This window comes from Erythrolamprus reginae, chromosome 1, assembly GCF_031021105.1.
Source record: "Erythrolamprus reginae isolate rEryReg1 chromosome 1, rEryReg1.hap1, whole genome shotgun sequence".
NCBI classification, from domain to species: domain Eukaryota; kingdom Metazoa; phylum Chordata; class Lepidosauria; order Squamata; family Dipsadidae; genus Erythrolamprus; species Erythrolamprus reginae.
This window is the reverse complement of record NC_091950.1, coordinates 218,091,164-218,113,345: the sequence shown is the minus strand read 5'-3', so window position 1 is coordinate 218,113,345 and position 22,182 is coordinate 218,091,164. Positions and strand designations below refer to the sequence as shown.

General features: G+C 41.9%; 1 protein-coding gene across 1 annotated transcript in view; it reads left to right on the top strand.

Annotated features, from left to right (window-relative positions):
- The window catches only part of ABCA12 (ATP binding cassette subfamily A member 12), a 266,663-nt gene that overhangs the window by 242,948 nt on the left and 1,533 nt on the right, over nucleotides 1–22,182 (top strand). Inside the window, exons 47-53 of the mRNA XM_070732222.1 lie at nucleotides 2,519–2,628; nucleotides 3,051–3,195; nucleotides 4,319–4,453; nucleotides 9,003–9,106; nucleotides 18,131–18,223; nucleotides 18,759–18,864; nucleotides 20,081–20,218. Of these exons, the coding sequence (XP_070588323.1) occupies nucleotides 2,519–2,628; nucleotides 3,051–3,195; nucleotides 4,319–4,453; nucleotides 9,003–9,106; nucleotides 18,131–18,223; nucleotides 18,759–18,864; nucleotides 20,081–20,218 (831 nt within the window). The remainder of the gene's footprint in view (nucleotides 1–2,518; nucleotides 2,629–3,050; nucleotides 3,196–4,318; nucleotides 4,454–9,002; nucleotides 9,107–18,130; nucleotides 18,224–18,758; nucleotides 18,865–20,080; nucleotides 20,219–22,182) is intronic.

Below are 22,182 nucleotides of genomic sequence, written 5' to 3'. Positions count from 1 at the left end.
ACAGCCTCCAGACACCAGCACATTACTTCCACTGTTTCACTGAGTGGACACAGGGTGGAGATGTATAGCTGATTATCGTCAGCATACTGATGGCTACTCACCCAGTGCCCTTAGATGACCTCACACAGGTTTCATGTAGATATTAAACAGTGGGGGGCGGAGGACCGACCCCTGAGGAACTCCACAAGGGAGGGATCTAGGAGTCGACCTCTGACCTTCACTAACACAGACTGTGACCGACCAGAAAGGTAGGAGGAGAACCACCATAAAAAGATGCCTCTCACTCCCAACCCCTCCAGTCGGCACAAAATGATACCATGGTTGATGGTATCGAAAACCTCTGAGAGGTCAAGGAGCATCAGGATAGAGGATAAACCCGTATCCCAGGCCTCCAGAGATCATCTGTCAGCACGACCAAAGAAGTTTCCATGCTGTAGCCAGGCCTGAATCCTGACAGTTGAGGGCTCAGATAATTGGCTTTGTCCTTGGAGTGACATCACCTTCTCAATAATCTTCCCAATAAAAGGAAGGTTGGAGACAGGAAGATAGTTGTTATATACAGCTGGATCCAGGGAAGGCTTCTTGAGGAGGAAGTGCACAACTGCCTCCTTGTAGGGAGCTGGAAAGGATCCCTTCCTCAACAAAGCATTGACAATCTCCTGGATCTAGCTCCGTGTCACTTCCCTGCTGGCCGAAACCAGCCAGGAAGGACACAAGTCCAATAAACAGGTGGCAGAGCTCACAGCTCCCATGGCCTTGTCCACTTCATCAAGTGTTACCAGGTCAAACTCCTCCCACACATAAGGACTAAGACGAGCCCCTGCCACCTTGATTGACTCATTGTCAGCCAACACTGCATTTCAATTGGAGTCAAGGTTTGTCTGGATCTGAGTGATTTTATCTGTGAAAAACTTGTTAAAGTCCTCAGCACTACCCTGCAAAGGTTTGTCGACCCCTCTCCCTGGTTAAGGAGGGAGTAAGTCACCTTAAATAGGGTGGCTGAGCGGGATTCCACAGATGCAATGAAGGTCACCCTGAGCGCCACTTGGTAAGTCTTAACATAAGCACTTGCCAGTGTTCAGTCAGATTCAGATTTATTTTTCCTCCAGCACTTCTCTAGACATCTCTTCTGGTGTTTCATCCCCTGGAGTTCCTCAGTAAACCAAGGAAATCTCCAGGGCCTACTGCCACAGAGAGGTTGCAAAGGCACAATTCGGTCTAGAGCCCCCGCCACTGCCATATTCCAGGCAGCAGCAAGGAACTGTGGTCTAACTGTGGAGCAGCAAATCTGGTAAAACCCCAAGTGCCTTCTGAAAGCCCTCCGGGTCCATTGGGTGTATGGGGCAGAAGCATCTAATCAGTTCTGCCTTCCTGCGGGAGAGGATTGGAGCCTTAAAATCAAGCCATAGCGGAAACTGATCTGACCATGACAAAGGCAAGATATCTAAGCCCCTTAATTTCAGATCATTACTCAACTGCTCTGAGAGAAATACCATGTTGGAAGTGTACCCCCCCCCCTCCAAATTACTTGGGTCAGGTCCATGGTTGCCATGGTGGCCATGAGCTCCTGTGCCAATCCAGAGGACTCACCGAGTGATGGTAGTTTCAAATCCCCCAAGACAATAAGTCTGGGGAACTCCACTGCCAACCAGGCTTTCTCCTCAAGTAGCGCAGGCAAACCTGTTGAACACACAGCTGGGAGGCAGGCACATGAGCAACAAGCCCACATGAACCCCTAGGACCAACTTCACAAAGAGGGACTAACAACCCGCTATCTCAGGAGCAGTGAGCCTGCATAGGCTGAAGGTCTTCTTGGCTATAATAGCCACTCCTCCCTCCCTTCCCTTGGGTTGTGGCTGGTGCCACACTTGAAACCCGGGTGAGCACATTTTAGAGAGAGGAACACCTCCCCCTGGGCCTAACCAGATCTCAGGTCGGCCTCCTCATCCAAGAGTAAATCCTGGATGAGGGGAGCTTTATTTACAACCAACCTGGCATTGAGTAGCAACAGCCTAAGCCCAGGATCCGGATTTTGCCTGGCACCAGTACCACAGGCTGAGCTCAGGGGGCCTGAACAAGGGATCGCTTTTAAGCAGCGGGCTCTTGTTCCCCGAGAATGGCCTACCCCATGTCTCCTGCTATATCTGCCTCTCCCCAGCAAAACTGGTATATTCCAGCCCTCTGCCACCCCAAAGATGGGCTCCCCTCCTCCCACCTCCAAAACGCCAGACAGGCTGGCCCTTCCAATCATTTCATTCATGCCAACCATATTCTCCCTCCATTCATGCTCATTCATCCATTCCTAAATTAATTAATTAAATTAATAATGAAATAAAAAAGAAGCAACAATAAAACAATTTAGCTAAAAGTCCTCTCCATTTAAAAACTGGCTAATGAACTCTTTAAACATCTTCTTTTATTAAAATTGCAAATACTATGGATAATATTTGTTTTTCAAATCTATTGTAAGTCAAGGAAACTACAAATGTCTTAATTTAATGTGTTATTTTCCCTTCAGTGTTTTGGCTTGCTTGGTGTGAATGGGGCTGGAAAAACCACAATTTTTAAAATGCTGACAGGCGACATTGGTCCAACTGATGGAAGGCTACTGATGCAAGATGAAACTGGGTATGGAGGACGGATTCATTCTCCACAATGGAAGTGAAGCAACTTAGCTGAGAAAATAAATCCATATGGAACAAAAGAATTTATCTTAAAAAGAAACCCAAATAGAATCTTCCATTACGTTTGTGATGCTTATTTCTGTAATGCATTTTCATCCATAATATAGAGTCTGAGGCCAAGTGAAGCTTAAATCAAAGTTAGCATTTCAGAGTAATTAATTCAAAGATTATCCATAATTGTGGCCTTATCCAAATGCTATCTCAGATGTATAGAACACAGATACAATGAGGCAGCAATATCAGGGACTATGTTTTTCTTTCTACTATACATGTTTGTACAAGTGTTTCACATGGCTTCCTTCTATGTTAACTTCTAAAGCACTTTAAGAATCTTTCCAGACTTAACAAATACTTTTTGCAACTCAGATCCTTGAGTGAAATTGATGGTGCACACCGTTCACAATTTGGATACTGTCCTCAAGAAGATGCTTTAGATGATTTGTTGACTATTGAAGAACACATGTATTACTATGCACGGTTACATGGCATCCCGGAGGAAGATATTAAAGGGGTATGTAAAATTAAGCTTAAGTACAAATATCAGAAGTTTTCTGGAATGTAATGCTGGAGTTTTGCTTTTAACATACCAGTAATTTAAAATTGAATGTAGCTAAATACATACAGTATTTTGGACTGAAAGCCCTCTGACTATTTAGTAAAACTTCTCAATGCTTTCAATTTGTCTCTTTCTTTGTTTTGATTTTTGGGGTTTGTCCAAGCTAAATTTTCAAGAACAAATCAAGTTTCAGCTGTATTTGAAATGCTGCCCTGCATTTCGAAACTAGTTTGATGGAAACAGGGAGCAGAATTTGGCTGTTTATATTTAATCTTTTATTAACATTTTTTCAAGAGAAACTTCTCCCATCATGGTGCAGAATGAATTTTATTTTTCATGGAAATGATAACATGACAAAATTAACATTAGGGCTCTCTTCACCACTTGTAACTTATTCTACATTATGTAATTTATTCTAGGCTACGTGAAAATCAAATCCTTCTTAAGGAGCAAATAATATAATTAGTGAGCCCTATGCTCACTTCATCAGATAGCCACTCTATCCATCAGTTTACCAGACTGCTTCTGATTTCTGGCCACCATAGACTAACACTACTTTTCTACTGAACTAAGGAAGGAATTATTCCATTTCACTTGGCATTAATCAAAGACCAATCAACCAAAGTTTTTCTTAAAGGTTTTTTTCTTTCAGGACCCCTTCCCACTTTTATAATTATGGAGAAACCCAAAAGAGCTTTTTAAATATTAAATCCATTAAACATTAGTATAAATAAAACCCTTTTTTTTTTTTTACCAAAAATGAAAAAAATGACATAGTTTTGGCAAATATTATCAATATTGGACAAATAATTTTGATTTCACAGATCTTCAGGTTCCTAGAACCACGCTTTAAGAAATACTGATTCAGAGTATTACATTTAGTTCTAGGTATCACATTTTACAAAAGATTTAGAGTTCAATTGGCACAGGAACAAATCTGCAAAAATATAGCCTTACAAAACAAAATTAGCAGGGGAGTCTCTCTTTATATTTCTTTCTAAAATTCAGTACTAATTATATTGTCATACCATAATTGCTGAAGAATGATCATTTTTCTTTGAATCTCTTTTCTCCACAGATTGTATTTCACCTTCTTTATCGACTTAATCTCATGCCTTACCGATGTAGAATTGCCTCTATGTGCAGTTATGGCACCAACAGAAAGTTATCGGCTGCTCTAGCCCTTCTGGGGAAACCATCAGTTTTATTATTGGTATGAAATACAAACTTTATTTTGTAGGGAATTATTATGATTTTTCATATTCTCTGTCTCATAATTTTGCAAAATAATAGCTACAACAAGATGAGAGAAAACTATTTTGTTAAAGCCAGAGATTGTACTCAGCACGTGCGGATACTTAACGTTACTAGAGATAATTGAGAGAGATATGGATCTAGTCCATATAATCTGACAATGCCATCTTTTCTTTTTGGTTGCACAATTTGGATAAAAATAATGTTGCCACACTTGCTTAACAGTTTTACAGAATAACCTATCAAGCCTATCCTCTCTACCACAACTGCAAGTGTGTATAATCTGTAACAATTTGCTACCCATGATTTTGGAGGCAAGTAGATTATGAACCTACTTGTGGTGAACTACTTTGCTTCCTCCATTTTGGATGCTTGCCAGCATTTCATCTATTACCACTGTTACTTCCCATAGCTATTACCTTCACTTCCTTCGTCAGCATTTTTGAAACTGGTTTCTCTTCAACTTCAAACAAGCCGCCTCACTTTTTCTCATTGCAAGGTCTGGATAATAATGGAAGACCTCGAAATGAAAGAAGATCTTTTGTTTGTTGGTTGGTTTCAGTCACTTTTCCTCATTTTCCCAAAGCCAGATCATGTGGTGACCCATTAGCTATTGAATTATTTGTACAGTTATTCTAGTATATGAAATCTAGGTAGTTCCACAATGAGAGAATAGGATATCTCTGTACTCTGATGCTATTTCAGTCCTGTTTTGTTCCTATCTGTCTCTTGCGTTCATATTAATTTATTATCCCCAATAGTAAAATGGGAGCAAAGGCAGAGAATGAAACCAATCACATTGCTTATAATGAAGGCCATGCTCATCAACCAGGATAACATGATTCAGTAGGATTAGAAGAGGGGCAATACAGACAGGATACAGATTGATAATGGGAATGGCATAGTTTATTTATCAAATGTATATGCTACCCATGCTACAGTTTGAGCTGAAAAAAATTATGCTGACAATGTATTTTTTAATGTATTTATCAAATTTAGAGACTGCTCATCTCACAAAACAATTCTTAGGAATTATGTTGGCATAATAGCAATGTAGAAATGAGCACTTACTCTAGTCAAAAAGATTACATTGCAAATAAATTCCTGAGAAGGGGGTGCCATATAAATAGTAGAACTTTGATTAGGAAAAAACCTGACCCAACTGTCAGTGGGGAAAGTTTCTGTAATGAATTAGGGAGCAATTGCCTTCCTAGGGCAACAGCATTTAGCCTACTTTCTAGCTATCAGATTATAATGTGTCTTTTTGGAAAGTACCAGCAAATATTTTTATCTTTATCACACGTTTCCATTTTTATATATTTGTGCTACTACATTTACTTTCAAGCGAGGTGGGCTGCTGCCAGTTTGGACCAGTTCAGGTGAACTGGTAGTTCCGCCCAGTGACTGGGCCCACCTATCTGCCCCAGCACTATCCTGTCCTATATAATCACCATGTTTTTGATGCTGTGCATTTTCAGTTCTGGGTGAACTGGTTGTAATATTATGCTTTAAGACTTGATCTCATTTATAATATTAAGTACTTTTACCCAATGATTTCACATAGTTAGTATTGATTTCAAATTTGTCATCATTATTTTATTGCTTTTTTTATATAAACCCTGAATCTTTTATAATACCCAGGCTTAATACAAAGGGCTATGCTAAATCTCCAGGGATTGCTCTTATTTAGATAAAATTGTGGATCACATCCCTTCCTAGAAACTCCTGTGTTCATCCAGGTTGTTCCAATCTCCTCTCCTGAGCATATCAATGTTATGGAAACCACAGTACAGTCATACCTCGTCTTACAAACCTAATTGGTTCCAGGGGGAGGTTCGTAAGACGAAACATTGTTTCCCATAGGAAACAATGTAAAGTCAATTAATCCGTGCAACCAAAAAAAAACCCCCGCAAAAAAACGCTGCCGCCTGGCTGTCACCTTTTAAAACAGCCTGGGGGCTTCTCAGTGACCACCCGAACGCCGAACGCCGAACCCGAACTTCCGGGTTCGCCGTTCGGGAGGCCGCCGAGAAGCCCCCAGGCTGTTTTAAAAGGTGACAGCCGGGCGGCAGGGCTTCCCAGCAGCCTCCGAACGCCGAACGCGGAAGTTTGGGTTTGGCGTTCGGCTTCGGGAGACGGCTGGGAAGCCGCCCGGCTGTTTTAAAAGGTCACAGCCGGGCTGGGGAGCTCCCCAGCAACCTCCCAAACCCCGAACTTTTGCCAAACTTCCGGGTTCGGGGTTCGGGAGGTTGCTGGGAAGCCCCCCAGCCCGGCTGTCACGTTTTAAAACAGCTGCGCGGCTTCCCAGCAGCTTCCCGAAGCCGAACGCCAAACCCGAACTTCCGCGGTCGGCGGTCGGAGGCTGCTGGAAAGCCGCGCGGCTGTTTTAAAAGGTCACAGCCGGGCTGGGGGACTTCCCAGCAACCTCCCGAACCCCAAACATTTGCCGAACTTCCGGGTTCGGGGTTCGGGAGGTTGCTGGGAAGCCTCCCAGCCCGGCTGTCACCTTTTAAAACAGCCGCGCGGCTTTCCAGCAGCCTCCGAACGCCGAACACGGAAGTTCGGGTTTGGCGTTCGGCTTCGGGAAGCTGCTGGGAAGTCGCCCGGCTGTTTTAAAAGGTCACAGCTGGGCTGGGGGACTTCCCAGCAATCTCCCGAACCCGGAAGTTCGGCAAAAGTTCGGGGTTCAGGAGGTTGCTGGGAAGTCCCCCAGCCCGGCTGTGACCTTTTAAAACAGCCGGGCAGCTTCCCAGCAGCTTCCCGAAGCCGAACGCCAAACCCGAACTTCCGCGTTCGGCGTTCGGAGGCTGCTGGAAAGCCGCACGGCTGTTTTAAAACGTGACAGCCGGGCTGGGCGGCTTCCCAGCAACCTCCCGAACCCCAAACCCGGAAGTTCGGCAAAAGTTCGGAGTTCGGGAGGTTGCTGGGAAGTCCCCCAGCCTGGCTGTGACCTTTTAAAACAGCCGGGCAGCTTCCCAGCAGCTTCCCGAAGCCGAACGCCAAACCCGAACTTCCATGTTCGGCGTTCGGAGGCTGCTGGAAAGCCGCGTGGCTGTTTTAAAAGGTCGAAGGGCTTCCCAGCAGCCTCCCGAACCGAACCCGGGGTTCAGAAAAATTTTGCCTCTTCTTACGAACTTTTTTCGAGTTACGAACCGGTGTTCGGGAGGCTGCTGGGAAGCCCCGCCGCCCGGCTGTCACCTTTTAAAACAGCCAGGGGGCTTCCCAGCAGCCTCCCGAACCCCGGTTCGTAACTCGAAAAAAGTTCGTAAGAAGAGGCAAAATTTTTCTGAACCCCGGGTTCATATCACAAGTTGTTCGTAAGACAAGGGGTTCGTATCTTGAGGTACCACTGTATTTAAATTAGCAAACATTGATGCATTAGCAACAAATCGATAACATCTATCAAGTCCAAAAATATAGCAAAACATCCCTCTCAATATATATATGTTAAAATGGCTTTCTATATCACTTACCTTACTCATAGTTATTCCAGGCCTGCAGCAACACAGAAATCACACATTCACAAACATTTTAAATCTAATGATTGTTTCCTTTCTTAATTGTTTCCTTTCAGTTGTATATTTAAATAGGGAATAGGTCACACTGAGTGATAAAAGATAAATATGCACATGACATATTTTTCATCCTATTACTTATTAGGGAGTGGATAGGCTTATTGGCATTATAGATTCCTTCTCTATTTGGTATGCTCTCCATTTCCCACATCTGTTCTGGTGTGTGGGGAGAACCTCCAAAGCATATTCAGAGGGATTAATATAAAAAAATATTTGCTCAATATTGGTTGTTAACTTTTATGTTTATGTTATACTACAATATTTATAACATATTCCCATAAAAATCAAAAAGCTTGTGTCAGTAGTGGATTCTAAAACCCATTGCTCCTGGCTTGCATGCTTACGCCCGTGATGCTTCTGCACATGCGAGTGGGTGGAGCTCCTGCCGCGGCTGCTATTGGTTCACCAAACCGGGTCAAACCGGAAGCAACCCACCGTGTATATGGCACAATCTCTAGCCTCACAGCACTATATCTGTATTTGAAATTACAGTAGCGCAATACTCTCTTTCCTGCATTTATGAGGAGAATTCAGAAAAGAATTCTTATTTTCTGTTTTCAATCAATAAAAGAAAAAGATAAAAATAACCAGTTATATTTCAAATGTAATGAATTCAGTTCATCCATAATTAAATCAGAAGCCTGGTTTTCCTAGCTAAAAACTGTTTTTTATTTTTATTTTGTGCAATATCTAGACATTTTTTGTTGCTTAACAATGAAGTGCTGTGACTTTTTACTCAATAGGAAGCCTTCCTAAGATGGCCTTATTCATAAGCTAGTGAAGAATTTCATTGTTTACCATAATATAGTGGCAATTATGTTGTAAACCTTTAAAATAATGTTCAGTAACAATGCAGGATGAATTAACAGGAAGGCTAGTACTGCTTTTAAAAATATTTTTCTTAACTATTCTTGTCAAATGTGTTTAATTTAGGATGAGCCAAGTTCTGGTATGGATCCCAATGCAAAGAGACATTTATGGAAAATCATCACTGAGGAAGTGCAGAACCAGTGTTCAGTGATACTTACTTCACACAGGTATAATATATTGCAGCGGACACCAGAGCAGGGTATTATTGGTCACTATTATAGACCTGCAGAGGTAAACCAAATGAGGTGGAATTCTTTGTCCATAACATTCCTGTTGTTAGCCGCCCCGAGTCTACGGAGAGGGGAGCATACAAATCTGATTAATAAATAAATTAATAAATTCCCAGGCAACTATTGGACGAAGCTCCTTGCTGAGCAAGGAGAGGGTCCCTTTGGCCTTCCCTTGCTTTCCGCCATGCCCCATGGCATGTGGGGAGGCTCACCCCCAGTTCTTCATCTGAGGTCCTGGTGCAGGTGAGCCCCAAGGACACCCCCTTTCCATCACTAAGGCCAGATTGGCCAGGAGCTTCTGGCAAGGGGCAGCCCATCACCTTCCAAAAGGTGTCCTAGAGGAGATCATACAGTTTGTTTATTTATTTATTTATTATTTAGATTTGTATGCCGCCCCTCTCCGCAGACTCTGTTAACCCCCAATTTCTGCCTCTTTCTGGCACAGCAGGGGGTCAAATCTTTATTTAGCCCCCCCTGCTCCCCCCCAGCCTGCACCAGTTCTTGAAGGCACCTCTGCACGTCTGGAAGAAACATATTATTTCCCCTATCCATCAATGTAATCCATCGTCCACCAATCCTTTTTTTTGGGGGGGGGTGTATAAATTTTGTTATTGTTTTTCACACCTTACAGATATTCCAATTTACATACCTCAAATTAAAATATAATACAATACAATATCAAATGCCAATTTCTTAGTCAAATTAATCAAATTTTTCTAATTATTTATCCAATTATTTCTGGTATATATCATTCATCCTGTGCTACCTCCTTTCCAAATGCTATCATCCGGATTTTAGATAATGTTCTTCACTTTCATTTATATTTAAAGTGCTATAGCTATCTAAATTTCTCTTGGCTATTTGCTTTTTTTCCTAACTATGCCATCATGCTCCAGTCTCTTTCTTGCGTTCTTTAAAAACACATTCCTACTTTCATTTTTTTTTAAAAGCCCTCATTTTATCATCTGCCCTTAACAATAGAAAATATCCAAATTTACATCTCTTTAAAAGCCTAGGAAGGAAAGAAAAAAATAAAGAAAGAACAAAAGAGAAAAGGAAAGAAAAAAGAAAAGCAGAAAAGAATAAGAAAAGTAAAAACACTATTCATTTATTTTATTTATTTACCGTATATACTCGAGTATAAGCCGAGTTTTTCAGCCCAAAAAATGGGCTGAAAAACACGACCTCGGCTTATACTCAGGTCACTGACAAGTCACCACAAGAGGGCGCCATGAGGGAGCCAGGCAGGCATTGCTGGCTTGGACAGGTGAGGAAGCTATGGTAAGTGCCACCTCTTCCCGGCTGAAGTAGTTTCAGGGGCTCCTTTGGGAGGGCTTTGCTGTCTGTGTACAGGGAAATATGTAGTGCCTAGCAGTGCCAGTAGTAGGACTGGGCTGTGGAGGTCTCGCTTTTCTTACCCTCCGCAGCTCCAACTTTTAATTAGGAAAGAAGGGTGACGCGGAGGAACGATGCCGGCGCCAAGGAGGCGCCTTAAAGGCAAATTCAAGGGTTTTTTAAAAATTGCTTTCCTACCTGCAAAGGCCAGAGCTCTCAGGACTACAGTTGGCTGGTGCCTTTGCTTGAGCCAGGGAGAGGAGGCCCCACCCCTCCCACAGCTCCAACAGCACGCAAGAGGGGGGGGAAAGCCGGTGAGGTGGGGGAGGGTGTCGAGAAGACAGAAGCAGGAATCCACCACACATACACATACACACACGACCTCACTGGCTTCCCATCGCTTTGTTCCCCTCTTGGAGTGCTTGGCTGGCGCCTTTGCTGGAGCCAGGGAGAGAAGGCACCAGCCGGTGAGGTGGGGGGTGGCGTGGCGAGAAGACAGAAGCAGGAATCCACCACACACACACACACACACACATGGACGGGCGTGCACACAAGCACACACATGCACACGCGCACGCGCACACACATGACGACCTCACCGGCTTCCCATTGCTTTTTTCCCCTCTTGGAGCGGTTGGAGCGCTTGGCTGGCTCCTTTGCTTGGTTGGCTCCTTTGCTTGTGCCAGGGAGAGGAAGAACCAGCCCCACCCCTCCCACAGCTCCGACGGCACACGAGAGGAGAAAAAGGTGATGGGAAGCCAGTGAGGTCAGGGGCGGTGAATTCCTGCTTCTATCTTCTAGCCACCCTCCCCCCCCCCCGCCACCTCACCAGCTTTTTCCCCTCTCATGTGCCGTCGGAGCTGTGGGAGGGGTGGGGCTGGTGCCTCCTCTCCCTGGCTCAAGCAAAGGAGCCAGCCAAGCGCTCCAACCGCTCCGAGAGGGGGAAAAAAGCAATGGGAAGCCAGTGAGGTCGTGTGTGTGTGCGCGTGCGCGTGTGCATGTGTGTGCTTGTGTGCACGCCCGTCCACCCTGCGAAGAATGCCAGCTACCTCTTTGAAGGAGCGGGTGTGTAGCCAAGGTGCCTCCTTTTTCCCTCGCTGAAACCGGGACTTCCGGGTGGGAGCCCGATCGCGCCGGAGGAGCGGAGGCTGAGCTCCGGCACCGCTGTCCTCCTTTCCAGTCTGCAGGACGCGGTTTCGCGTTGTGCCGACTCCGGAGGGGTCGGCACAGGACAGGGGGTCTCCTGGACACCCTGGGACGGATCGCCACGGTCCCGGGGGTAAGGGATAGCCCCGCAGCTGTGGATATGGAGAGCTGCGCCCAGGCGGCTGCCGGGTCGCAGCCATAGCGATCGCCGAAAGCGGAAGGTCAAAAAATAGAAGAAGAAGTCTACAAAAAATAGATCAGCAGATAAAGGAGTCTTACAGCACCACACGAGATTCTCTTGGTATCATCATAAGTTTGGGAAAAGAAGATTTTTAACCCTAAGGCGAATACAGTAAAAGAAGAAAACTGTAAGTGATATCCATCCGCGGTGGAGAAGATCAGCCGGAACTACTTGCCTTTGTTATAACTGAGTATAACTTTCACTTTTTTTTTTGCTACTTTAAGATTACAGTGTGGTGTGTTTACTTTCCATTTTTTTCCTATATTTTTTCTTGTTACAATTTTGAAATATAACTTTTTCTCTTCTAAAACTAAAGTTTGACTTGGAAATCATGGAGTGAATGAAGTAAAATATATTAATCAATTGAGCATTGTGGAACTAATGAACTGAACTAATTCAATTTACGTTTTTTTTTCAATGGAATTTTTCTGAAGCTAAAAATATTTTAAATGAATTTTGGAGTATACATCTTATTTTTCTATTTTTAAAACTTTTGATATTATCTTTATTCTATTATAAATCTTTCCTTGGACTTGCTGGGATTATTTTTTTTTGTGTGATTTTAGAGGCGTAAGGATATTTTTTGTATTTTTACTTTTTTTACTCCTCGTTGTTCTCTCTCTTTTTAAATATATAATATAGAAACTTGGACTATCTCATTGGTATTTGAATTTAGAAAATACTCTGGACATTGATTTTGGACCTATTTTTCTCTTTTTTCCCTTTTTCTCTGGATAACTTTATTAGAGCATAAATTAGGCCTACTGTTTCTTTTTGGGGGGTTTTTTGGACTCATTAGAAAGTTTTGAACTCTTTTTCCTTTAGAGTTTTTGATATATCTCTCTTTTCTAACAAAAAGTCTGTTTATTAATTGGATTAATTTTTATTTTATTTTATTTTTTCATTTTATTTTATTTTTACATTCCTACACATATAAGTATATTTTTTAAATAATTTTAAATATATTTTTCTATATTTTTTTTAAAAAATATATAAAATATTTACTTCTCCTCTCTCTTTTCTGTCTTCTTAAAAGAAATTCTTTCTAGGTATTGCTTTTACTTTATATTTACCCCTCTTTGAAGAAATCCTCTGTATCCTTCTTTCCTTTTACTTTTCTCCTTTTTTCTTCTCCTCCTTTTCTCTTCCCCTTTTTTTCTCTTCTATATTTTTTCTTTTTTTTATTATTAAATAGATATGTGCTAGAATATTGGTTTCTTCCTTTCCCCTACCTGACCCCCGTGTATTTGTCAACCTTAACTATTCCTTGCTCTCTCTGCACTGCCCTTAGTTGGATTAAATAGGCCCCTGCTGTCCGATTTTCCTCCCCCTCCTTTGAAAGGATTTAAACTGTTTAAAAAAATGGTATTTTGTGGTAGTTGCTGTCCTTGCTTGGATAGGAACTAATAATGTGTAATGAGGCAAGAGCTAGACAGGAATTCCTAAAGTGTGTTTGTGGATCTTTAAAAGTTGCCTTTTATAAAGTGGGTTTGAGAGCAAGTTTCAATTAACAAGTATGAGGGGAAGCATTTTACATATTTTAAAAATGAGTTTGATTCTTAATAGGACCTGCATATTTAGGATACAAAACCACAAGAGCTGTCTGTGTTTAGCAAGTTTTGCTTGTCTCACTAGTCTGTCTGTCTGTCTGTCTGTCTGTCTGTCTGTCTGTCTGTCTGTCTGTCTGTCTATCTATCTATCTATCTGGTTTTCTATGCTGATAACCTCACAGCAGCTAATGCTGAAGCTCTGTTTGGATATACAGATTTATTTAATTAATTAATTAATTAATTAATTAATTAATTAATTAATTAATTGGATCTGTATGCCGCCCCTCTCCAAGGACTCAGGGTGGCTCACAGCATATATAAAAACAGAACAATAGTGTAAATCCAATTAATGATGAGATGATGAGAAGGAATCCTGTTTTAAATTTACAGAGCTACTTTACTGGTTTTCTTTAAAATAAATATTCTAAAACATGTAATCTACTGATGTCTCAATTAATGTAATTTTATTGGTTTCCATTTTCATAAGTTATCAGTAGCCACTGCATTTTCTAACCTCGGCTTATACTCGGGTCAATAAGTTTTCTCAGGTTTTTTTTTTTATGGCGAAAACTGGTGCCTCGGCTTATACTTTTGGTGTTTTTTTAAATTAATTTAAATATTGGATTTGTCTTACATTGTATTGCTATTGCTGTGAGCCGCCCCGAGTCCGCAGAGAGGGGCGGCATACAAATCTGATTAAACTTAAACTTAAACTTATATACGGTATTTTTTATTTATTTATTTTGTCCAATACACAATGAGAGTTTTGGTGGGTATATATATATACATAGTAAAATACATGATGAAGGTTATAGAGCAGATATTCATAGTAAAATATATATATGAAAGAATAGAAAAGAAGATATAGTAATAGAAGAAAGAAATAGGAGATATAAGAGAGCAATAGGACAGGAGGCGGAAGGCACTGTAGTGCACTTGTACTCGCCCCTTATTAACCTCTTAGGAATCTGGATAGGTCAACCGTAGATAATCTAAGGGTAAAGTGTTGGGGGTTTGGGAATGACACTATGGAGTCCAGTAATGAGTTCCATGCTTCAACAACTCGGTTACTGAAGTCATATTTTTTACAGTCAAGTTTGGAGCGGTTAATATTAAGTTTAAATCTGTTGTGTGCTCTTGTGTTGTTGTGGTTGAAGCTGAAGTAGTTGCTGACAGGCAGGACGTTGCAGCATATGACCTTGTGGGCAATACTTAGATCGTGTTTAAGGCGTCTTAGTTGTCAGTCGACTCTGCTACCCAATCGGAGTCAAGGTCCGTCCGAATCTGAGTGATTTTATCAGCGAAAAATTTGTTAAATCCTCAGCGCTACCCTGCAAGGGCTCCCCTCTGATTAAGAAGGGAGCGGGTTGCCCTAAACAGGGCAGTCGGGTGAGATTCCGCTGATGCAATCAAGGCAGCATGATACGCGCATCTTGCAGCCTTAAGCGCTATTTTGTAAGTCTTAATATGAGCTCTTACAAATTTAGTTTTCAGATTCAGATTTACTTTTCCTGCACCACTTCTCTAGACGTCTATTTTGGTGTTTCAACACCCAGAGTTCCTCGGTAAACTAAGGAGCTCTTCAGCGTCTAGTGCTGTGGAGAGGTCACAACGGCGCAATCTGGTCAAGGGCCGGATTCTGAGATGGGATATTTGGGGGTTTTATGAGCTGTACCCCATAATCATCACAATTATGACAAATCACGGCTTGAACTATCTTGCCTTGAATGTTATGAATATCTCTCATATATTAAGTTTCACCTTTTAAATTACATTACTGAAATAAATGAACATTTGCATGATATTCTAATTTTTCGAATTTTACCTGTATCTACATCCCTCTGCGAGCAACATTGGCTGCTGGTTGGTCTCTAAACACAATTCAAAATGTTGGTTGTTACCTATAAAACCTACATGGCTTAGGACCAAGTTACATATGGGACCATCTTCAGCTTCATGTATCCTAGCGATCGGTCAGATCCCACAGAGTTCGCCTTCTCCAGGTCCCGTCAACCAAGCAAAACCAGCTATCAGACTCTAGGGGAAGGGCCTTCTCTGTGACAGCTCCGATCCTCTGGAACCAACTCCTCCTGGAGATTCGCACTGCCCTCACTCTCCTGGCCTTCTGGAAGGCCCTAAAAACCTACCTTTGCCAGAGGGCATGGGGCTGTTGAGCTTTAATATTTCCCATGATTCCTCTTCTACTATAACATAGCCCAGTGATGGCGAACCTATGGCACGGGTGCCACAGGTGGCACGTGGAGCCATATCTGCTGGCATGCGAGATGTTGCCTAGCTCAGCCCCAACCTGCACATATGTGCCGGCCAGCTGATTTTTCACAAGCATGGAGTCTCTGGGAGGGCATTTTTGGCTTCCAATGAGCCTCCAAGGGGGTGGGGAGAGGGCATTTTCACTCGTCCCAGGCTCCAGGGAAGCTTTTGGAGCATGGGGGGAGCTAAACATGAGCCTACGGGAACTACCAGAAGTTGGGAAACAGCCTGTTTCCAGCCTCCAGAGGGCCTCCGGGAGTGGGGGAAAGCTGTTTTTGTCCTCCCAGACATTGAATTGGGTGGGGGGCACTCACGCATGCGTGATAGCACACATGCACGCTGTTTGGGCACCCGAGAGAAAAAATGTTCGCCATCACTGGCATAGGTGCTTCTTTGTTCCCCCTCTATTACTCTGGAGCTTCCTTCTATTCTGCCCCAGCTATGGAACACAGAAAATGTAGCACACACGGAGTTGGTTCAAACCTTTACAGTCATACCTCGTCTTACGAACCTAATTGGTTCCAGGGGGAGGTTCGTAAGACGAAAGGTTCGTAAGACAAAACATTGTTTCCCATAGGAAACCATGTAAAGTCAATTAATCCATGCAACCAAAAAAAAACCCCGCAAAAAAACCGCTGCCGCCTGGCTGTCACCTTTTAAAACAGCCTGGGGGCTTCTCAGCGACCTCCCGAACGCCGAATGCCAAACCCGAACTTCCGGGTTCGGCGTTCGGGAGGCCGCCGAGAAGCCCCCAGGCTGTTTTAAAAGGTGACAGCCGGGCGGCGGGGCTTCCCAGCAGCCTCCGAACGCCGAACGCGGAAGTTCGGATTTGGCGTTCGGCTTCGGGAAGCTGCTGGGAAGCTGCCCGGCTGTTTTAAAAGGTCACAGCCGGGCTGGGGGGCTTCCCAGCAACCTCCCGAACCCCGAACTTTTGCCGAACTTCCAGGTTCGGGGTTTGGGAGGTTGCTGGGAAGCCCCCCAGCCCGGCTGTCACCTTTTAAAACAGCCGCGCGGTTTCCCAGCAGACGCCAAACGCCAAACCCAAACTTCAGAAAAAATTTGCCTCTTCTTACGAACTTTTTTCATGTTACGAACGCCAAACCAGAACTTCCGGGTTCGGCGTTCGGAGGCTGCTGGGAAGCCCCGCCGCCTGGCTGTCACCTTTTAAAACAGCCGGGGGGCTTCCCAGCAGCCTCCCGAACGCCGAACCCGGAAGTTCGGGTTTGGCATTCGTAGTGCTCACACACAAACAAATCTTAAATAAGTTTTTTCTTGAACAAAAATGCTGTTAATTATACAGCATTAACAGCTGGCATATCCATAAAATAATAAAGCAAAAATAAGTAATTAGTTCTTGATATCGCTGGAATATTACGAAAGTTGGCAAGATGTGTAGAATCAGTCCACAAAACAGAAGCCAAAACAGATAAGCCAAGCAGAGATTTTCCAAACAAGAGGCACAAGAATGAACGAACTATCAAATGAGTTGTTTCCTGCAGTGCTTTTTCTATCTTCATCATTCCTTAAGTAGGCTTGGGGAGTGGCCAATTAGCCCCAAGCCTACTCCCTAGGCAATCTCCTCCTGACTATCTATCTATCTATCTATTCCTGCCTTTTGGCAGCTCTGCATTAAGAAGAGGCTCATCCTCATTTCTGTGAGATGCAGGAGATTCCGAAGGCCATGGCTGAACCTCTTTTTTATTTTTTCCAACAAATATTACACATTTTATGCACAAAGTGTTGTCTGGCTTAGTCTTACATAGCTTTCCATATACATAATCAATTCCATCATCATTTCTCTGTTTCAATTCCAACCCCAAATCAACACAGACTGTGGAAACGTTTGCATCTTATTTGAAAACGAATGACCCACAGTATGGAGGAAGAATGGAGAGGCACATACTGCAAGATGCTCTAAATCCTGTGTGATGTTTCCAAAGTCTGTGTTGATTTGGAGAGCCATGTCATCTGCTGGTATTGGTCCACTGTAGTTCATTAAGTCCAGGGTCAACGTAGCCATCCACCAGGAGATTTTGGAAGACTTCATTTATTTTATTTATTTTTATTTTATTAATCAAATTTGTATGCCACCCCTCTCCGCATACTCATGCTTCCTTCCACAGATAATTCATCCTAAGATAATTTTCCTCTTAATATTTTATTAGCCTATCAAGCAGTTCCAATACTTCTTCCAAACCTTGTGGAATGTGATTCCTATCTTCTCCATGAGAAAACAATGCTTCTGATTATAATTGGATTGTACACCTATACTGCAAACTTTCAGTCCCATCTTGCTGGTTATTTATTGATGTATAAATTGGGTATTTTTTGAGAAAATTGCAAACAACAAGATGTGTTCTAATCATCAGACATTCTAGTTGAAAATGAATTAAAAATATAATTCCTTTTGGTTTTCAGCATGGAAGAATGTGAGGCTCTATGCACACGCCTGGCTATCATGGTAAATGGACATTTCCAGTGCTTGGGTTCATTGCAGCATATAAAAAGCAGGTTAGTAAAATATTTATTTTGTGACAACTCTTACTTTTCCACCCAATTGAGCAAGCAGTAAAGTGTATAAGAGCAATTTTTGCTCCAAGGGAGGAAATGGTACAAAAATTACAAATAAATAATGTTTTAGCTTTGTGGATAAGTGAGCAAAGGTGATATAATGATGTTATTGCATTCTCACATCATTTTATCATAATTTAGATATTCAGAACAAGATTTGTCACATTCAAGTATCAAAGGACATAAGACCCTGCTCATAAGACATTGCATACATAGAAACTCTACCTACACAAACCACTGATGCTGCAGCACTTAGATCATTCTGAAATTTGAAGCTGACCCAGATCCTTAATGTGCTTGTGATTGTATTAGGAATTATGTTTCATTTGGTTTTCTAGAAGTACTGTTTGGGATTACTTGTATTATTTTTATTATACTATGAATTTAATAAATTATACTTTTATTACATAATTACTTGAATTATTTTTATTACACTTTGAATTTAATAAATTATACTTTTCATATTTTCCTCTAGATTTGGAAAAGGATTCACTGTGAAGATGCATTTGAATAACAGTGCGGACAGCATTGAGAAGCTGACTCTCTTTTTACAAACAAACTTTCCAAATACACATTTAAGGGTACATATTTTTACATATCTATACTGTGAAAAAATGCCTGAATGTCACATTAAGAATTTAGAAATCTTTCTTTGGGCTTCAGGGAGATTTCTAACATGATGGAATATTATTGTATGGACTTAAATAAGCATAATATCAATAAGGCTAAGTTAGAGTGCAAAAAGGTGCAATTATTTTTTTCATAGAAGAGAATGTAATAATGCGAGTGTTTGTTGTTCGGTTCAGCCAGAAACTAAAAAGAGGCCAAATTATTCTTAATTAATGCTGTGATAGAAATGGTAGCATTCTGAATTAACAGTAGCATTCACAAGGTAATATTACCATCCAAGAAGTATCACATTTGTTCTATAAAATTAGAATATACAGTGTGTTTTACAGGGTTTTTTTCTTCATCCACTTTTAGGGATCTCACCACATTCTTGTATAGAAGAAAACAGAAGTAAAAAAAATATAAAACTTTCATAAGATTCCTTTAGAAATTTGGTTACGCCTGATTCTAAGATCCTGGCAGCATAAAAGAAGCAAAGGCAGAAGTAGTTCTTGGTTAATAGGACTTAAAAACACTGGAGGTTTTTTATTTATCAAATGTATAAGAACATTCTCATAGTTGATTCTCAAGCTCCTTTTACAGTAGTTTATAAAAATCATACAGGATAATAGAGAAAGCCCTGGAGAATAACTTCACATAGTGTAAACAACAACAACAACAACAACCTGCTTAGGCAGGAAATCCTACACTACTCCAGACAGATGGTTATCCAACATCTGCTTAAAAACTTCCAGTGTTGGGGCATTCACAACTTTTGGAGGCAAGCTGTTCCACTGGTCAACCGTTCTAAGTTATTTCTCTCCTTGTTTAGTTTCCACCCATTACTTCTTGTTCTACCCTCAGGTGCTTTGGAGAATAGGTTGACTCCTTCTTCTTTGTGGCAACCCCTGAGATACAGGAAGACTGCTATCATGTCTCCCCTGGTCCTTCTTTTCATTAAAGAAACCACGCCCAGTTCCTGCAACCCTTCTTTATATGTTTTAGCCTCCAGTCCCTTAGTCATCTTTGTTGCTCTTCTTTGCACTGTGCAATTGTGTGATTGGGCAAATGAACTAGCACAATCCTATGCCAGGTAAAAATGAATTGATTGAAAATATGTTGTGAGATGGACAGATAGTATTTGATTTAAATATCTGCATTTGTCTGCATTAAATCTTACTCATACAGGACCATCAACTGAACATGGTGGAATATCATATTCCAGTGTCTGCAGGAGGTGTGGCAAACATATTTCAACTTGTAGAAATGAACAAAGAAATTTTTGAAATTAAACACTTCTCTGTGAGTCAAACAACACTGGAAGAGGTGAGCAATAAGCTTGTCTTGCTAAAGGGGAAAACAGTTCAAGAACTCTTGGAAACTCTGAAAAATGCAATCATAAAAGCCCAGTCCAACATAATACAACTGAAAAAGAGTACAAAAGTAGAAAAAAAGGGAAAGAGGTACATATAACTAAGGCAGATTATCAGCAGATAGCAAGAACCTACAAAGATGAAGTCAGGAAAGCAAAGGCTCAGAATGAACAAAGACTTGCAACAAAAGTCAATTGTAATTTTAAAAAGTGTCTTTCATTGTATTAATAATAAGGGAAAAAATCAAGGAAACGGTAGAGAGAAGGTGGCAAGGAAATAACAGGCAGCAGGGAGAAAGCCGAGCTGCTTAACTCATTCTTTGCATCAGTCTTCATGAAAACAGAAACTATAGCTCAACATACAAAAAAAATCTATTGTAAAAGACAGAGTAGAAATAAAATTAAAATAAGAAAGAAAATGGTAAGAGATAGCTATTTGATTTTGATGAATATAAATCACCAGGACTGATAGATTACATCCCAGATTTCAGAAGGAGCTAGCAAAGGTATCTCAGAACCATTGTAACATATCTTTCAAAAATTCTGGAGCACTGGATCTAGTCAGAGCTGAAGACACTTCTTGGATGAGAAGCAAAACGTCTTCAAAGAAGTCCATTTGCCTCTTGAAAAAAGGACCCTTGGGACAACCATGACCTGGATGACTGAGAATCTGCACAGACATTTAGGGAGTACAGATTAGGCAAGACCTGGTTGAAAAACAGTAACTGTGAGAGGGACCTTGGAGTTAAAGTAAATAATCATTGAACCTGAGCTAGCAATATGCGGCAGCAGCCATAAAAGTTAATACAATCCTTGGTTGTATAAATAGAGGTATAGAATCATTTGAAGCATTAGTGCCTCTTTATAAAGACTTAGTAACATTTAAACATTACAACCTGAATATTAATGGAATCAGTATTGCTAATGAACATGGACTTGGAAAAATAGGTGGACCTTAGCTATATGTCTAGTAAATAACACTCATGTTCTCTTGGAAAATAATTACTAATAAAAGCACCCTCATCTTAATCTCCTAAATTATTTGGAGGACGGGTTGAAATACAACTTCATTTGCACTCTACCTCTCTGGGTATAATATAGCCCTGAGTCTTTAATATAGAAATCAGCTACTAATACCAACAAGAGGCAAATGAGTTACAGTGGTACCTCTACCTAAGAACACCTCTACTTTTCTAGATAAGAACTGGGTGTTCAAGATTTTTTTGCCTCTACGAAAGAACCATTTTCTACTTAAAAACCTGAGCCCAGAAAAATTTCACAGGAAATGAGAGGCACAAAGGCCCGGTCAGTTTCCTGCCATTCCCCCTTTAATCCTGGCTATCTCGGGCTTTTCTGGGCTGCAAGAGAAGCTTTTCAGTGGTGCTTAAGGATGCTTTGGCAGTCCAGAGCGAACGGAGCATTTTCCTTTCTCTGGGCGCTTGGAGAGGGAATAAACCATTTTACCGTAGTGACTCCCTCGCGCTGTCTCCCATACACCCGGTGCGAGGTTCCCTCCCAGAGCATCTGGCTGCAGAAAGGCAAAAGGGGCACTTCGCCCCGGCTGTATCAACTCGGCTTCAGCCAAACCAAGGAGTCACCACAGTGAAGGAAAGGTGCTGGCTACAAAGCGAGTGAGTGAGAGGAGAGGAGAGGGGAGGATTTCAGCATGGGAAGGAAGAGAAAGCAGGCAGCAGCAGCTGCTGCCTTTTGGTCAAAGGAGCGGGAGCTTTCCCCCTCTTGCCCGCCTCGGTTTCTCTCTGGCGCAGTGTATGGGAGGCAGCCTCGTGCCGAGTGTATGGGAGGTGAGTGCTCCTCCTCACCGCCGCAGAGTCCCTCTTTTTTTTTTTTTAGCCTTAAGGTTTTGGATTTTTTTGATTCCCCTCACCTCACCTTCTTCCTTCGGCAGCAACTGTCCTCC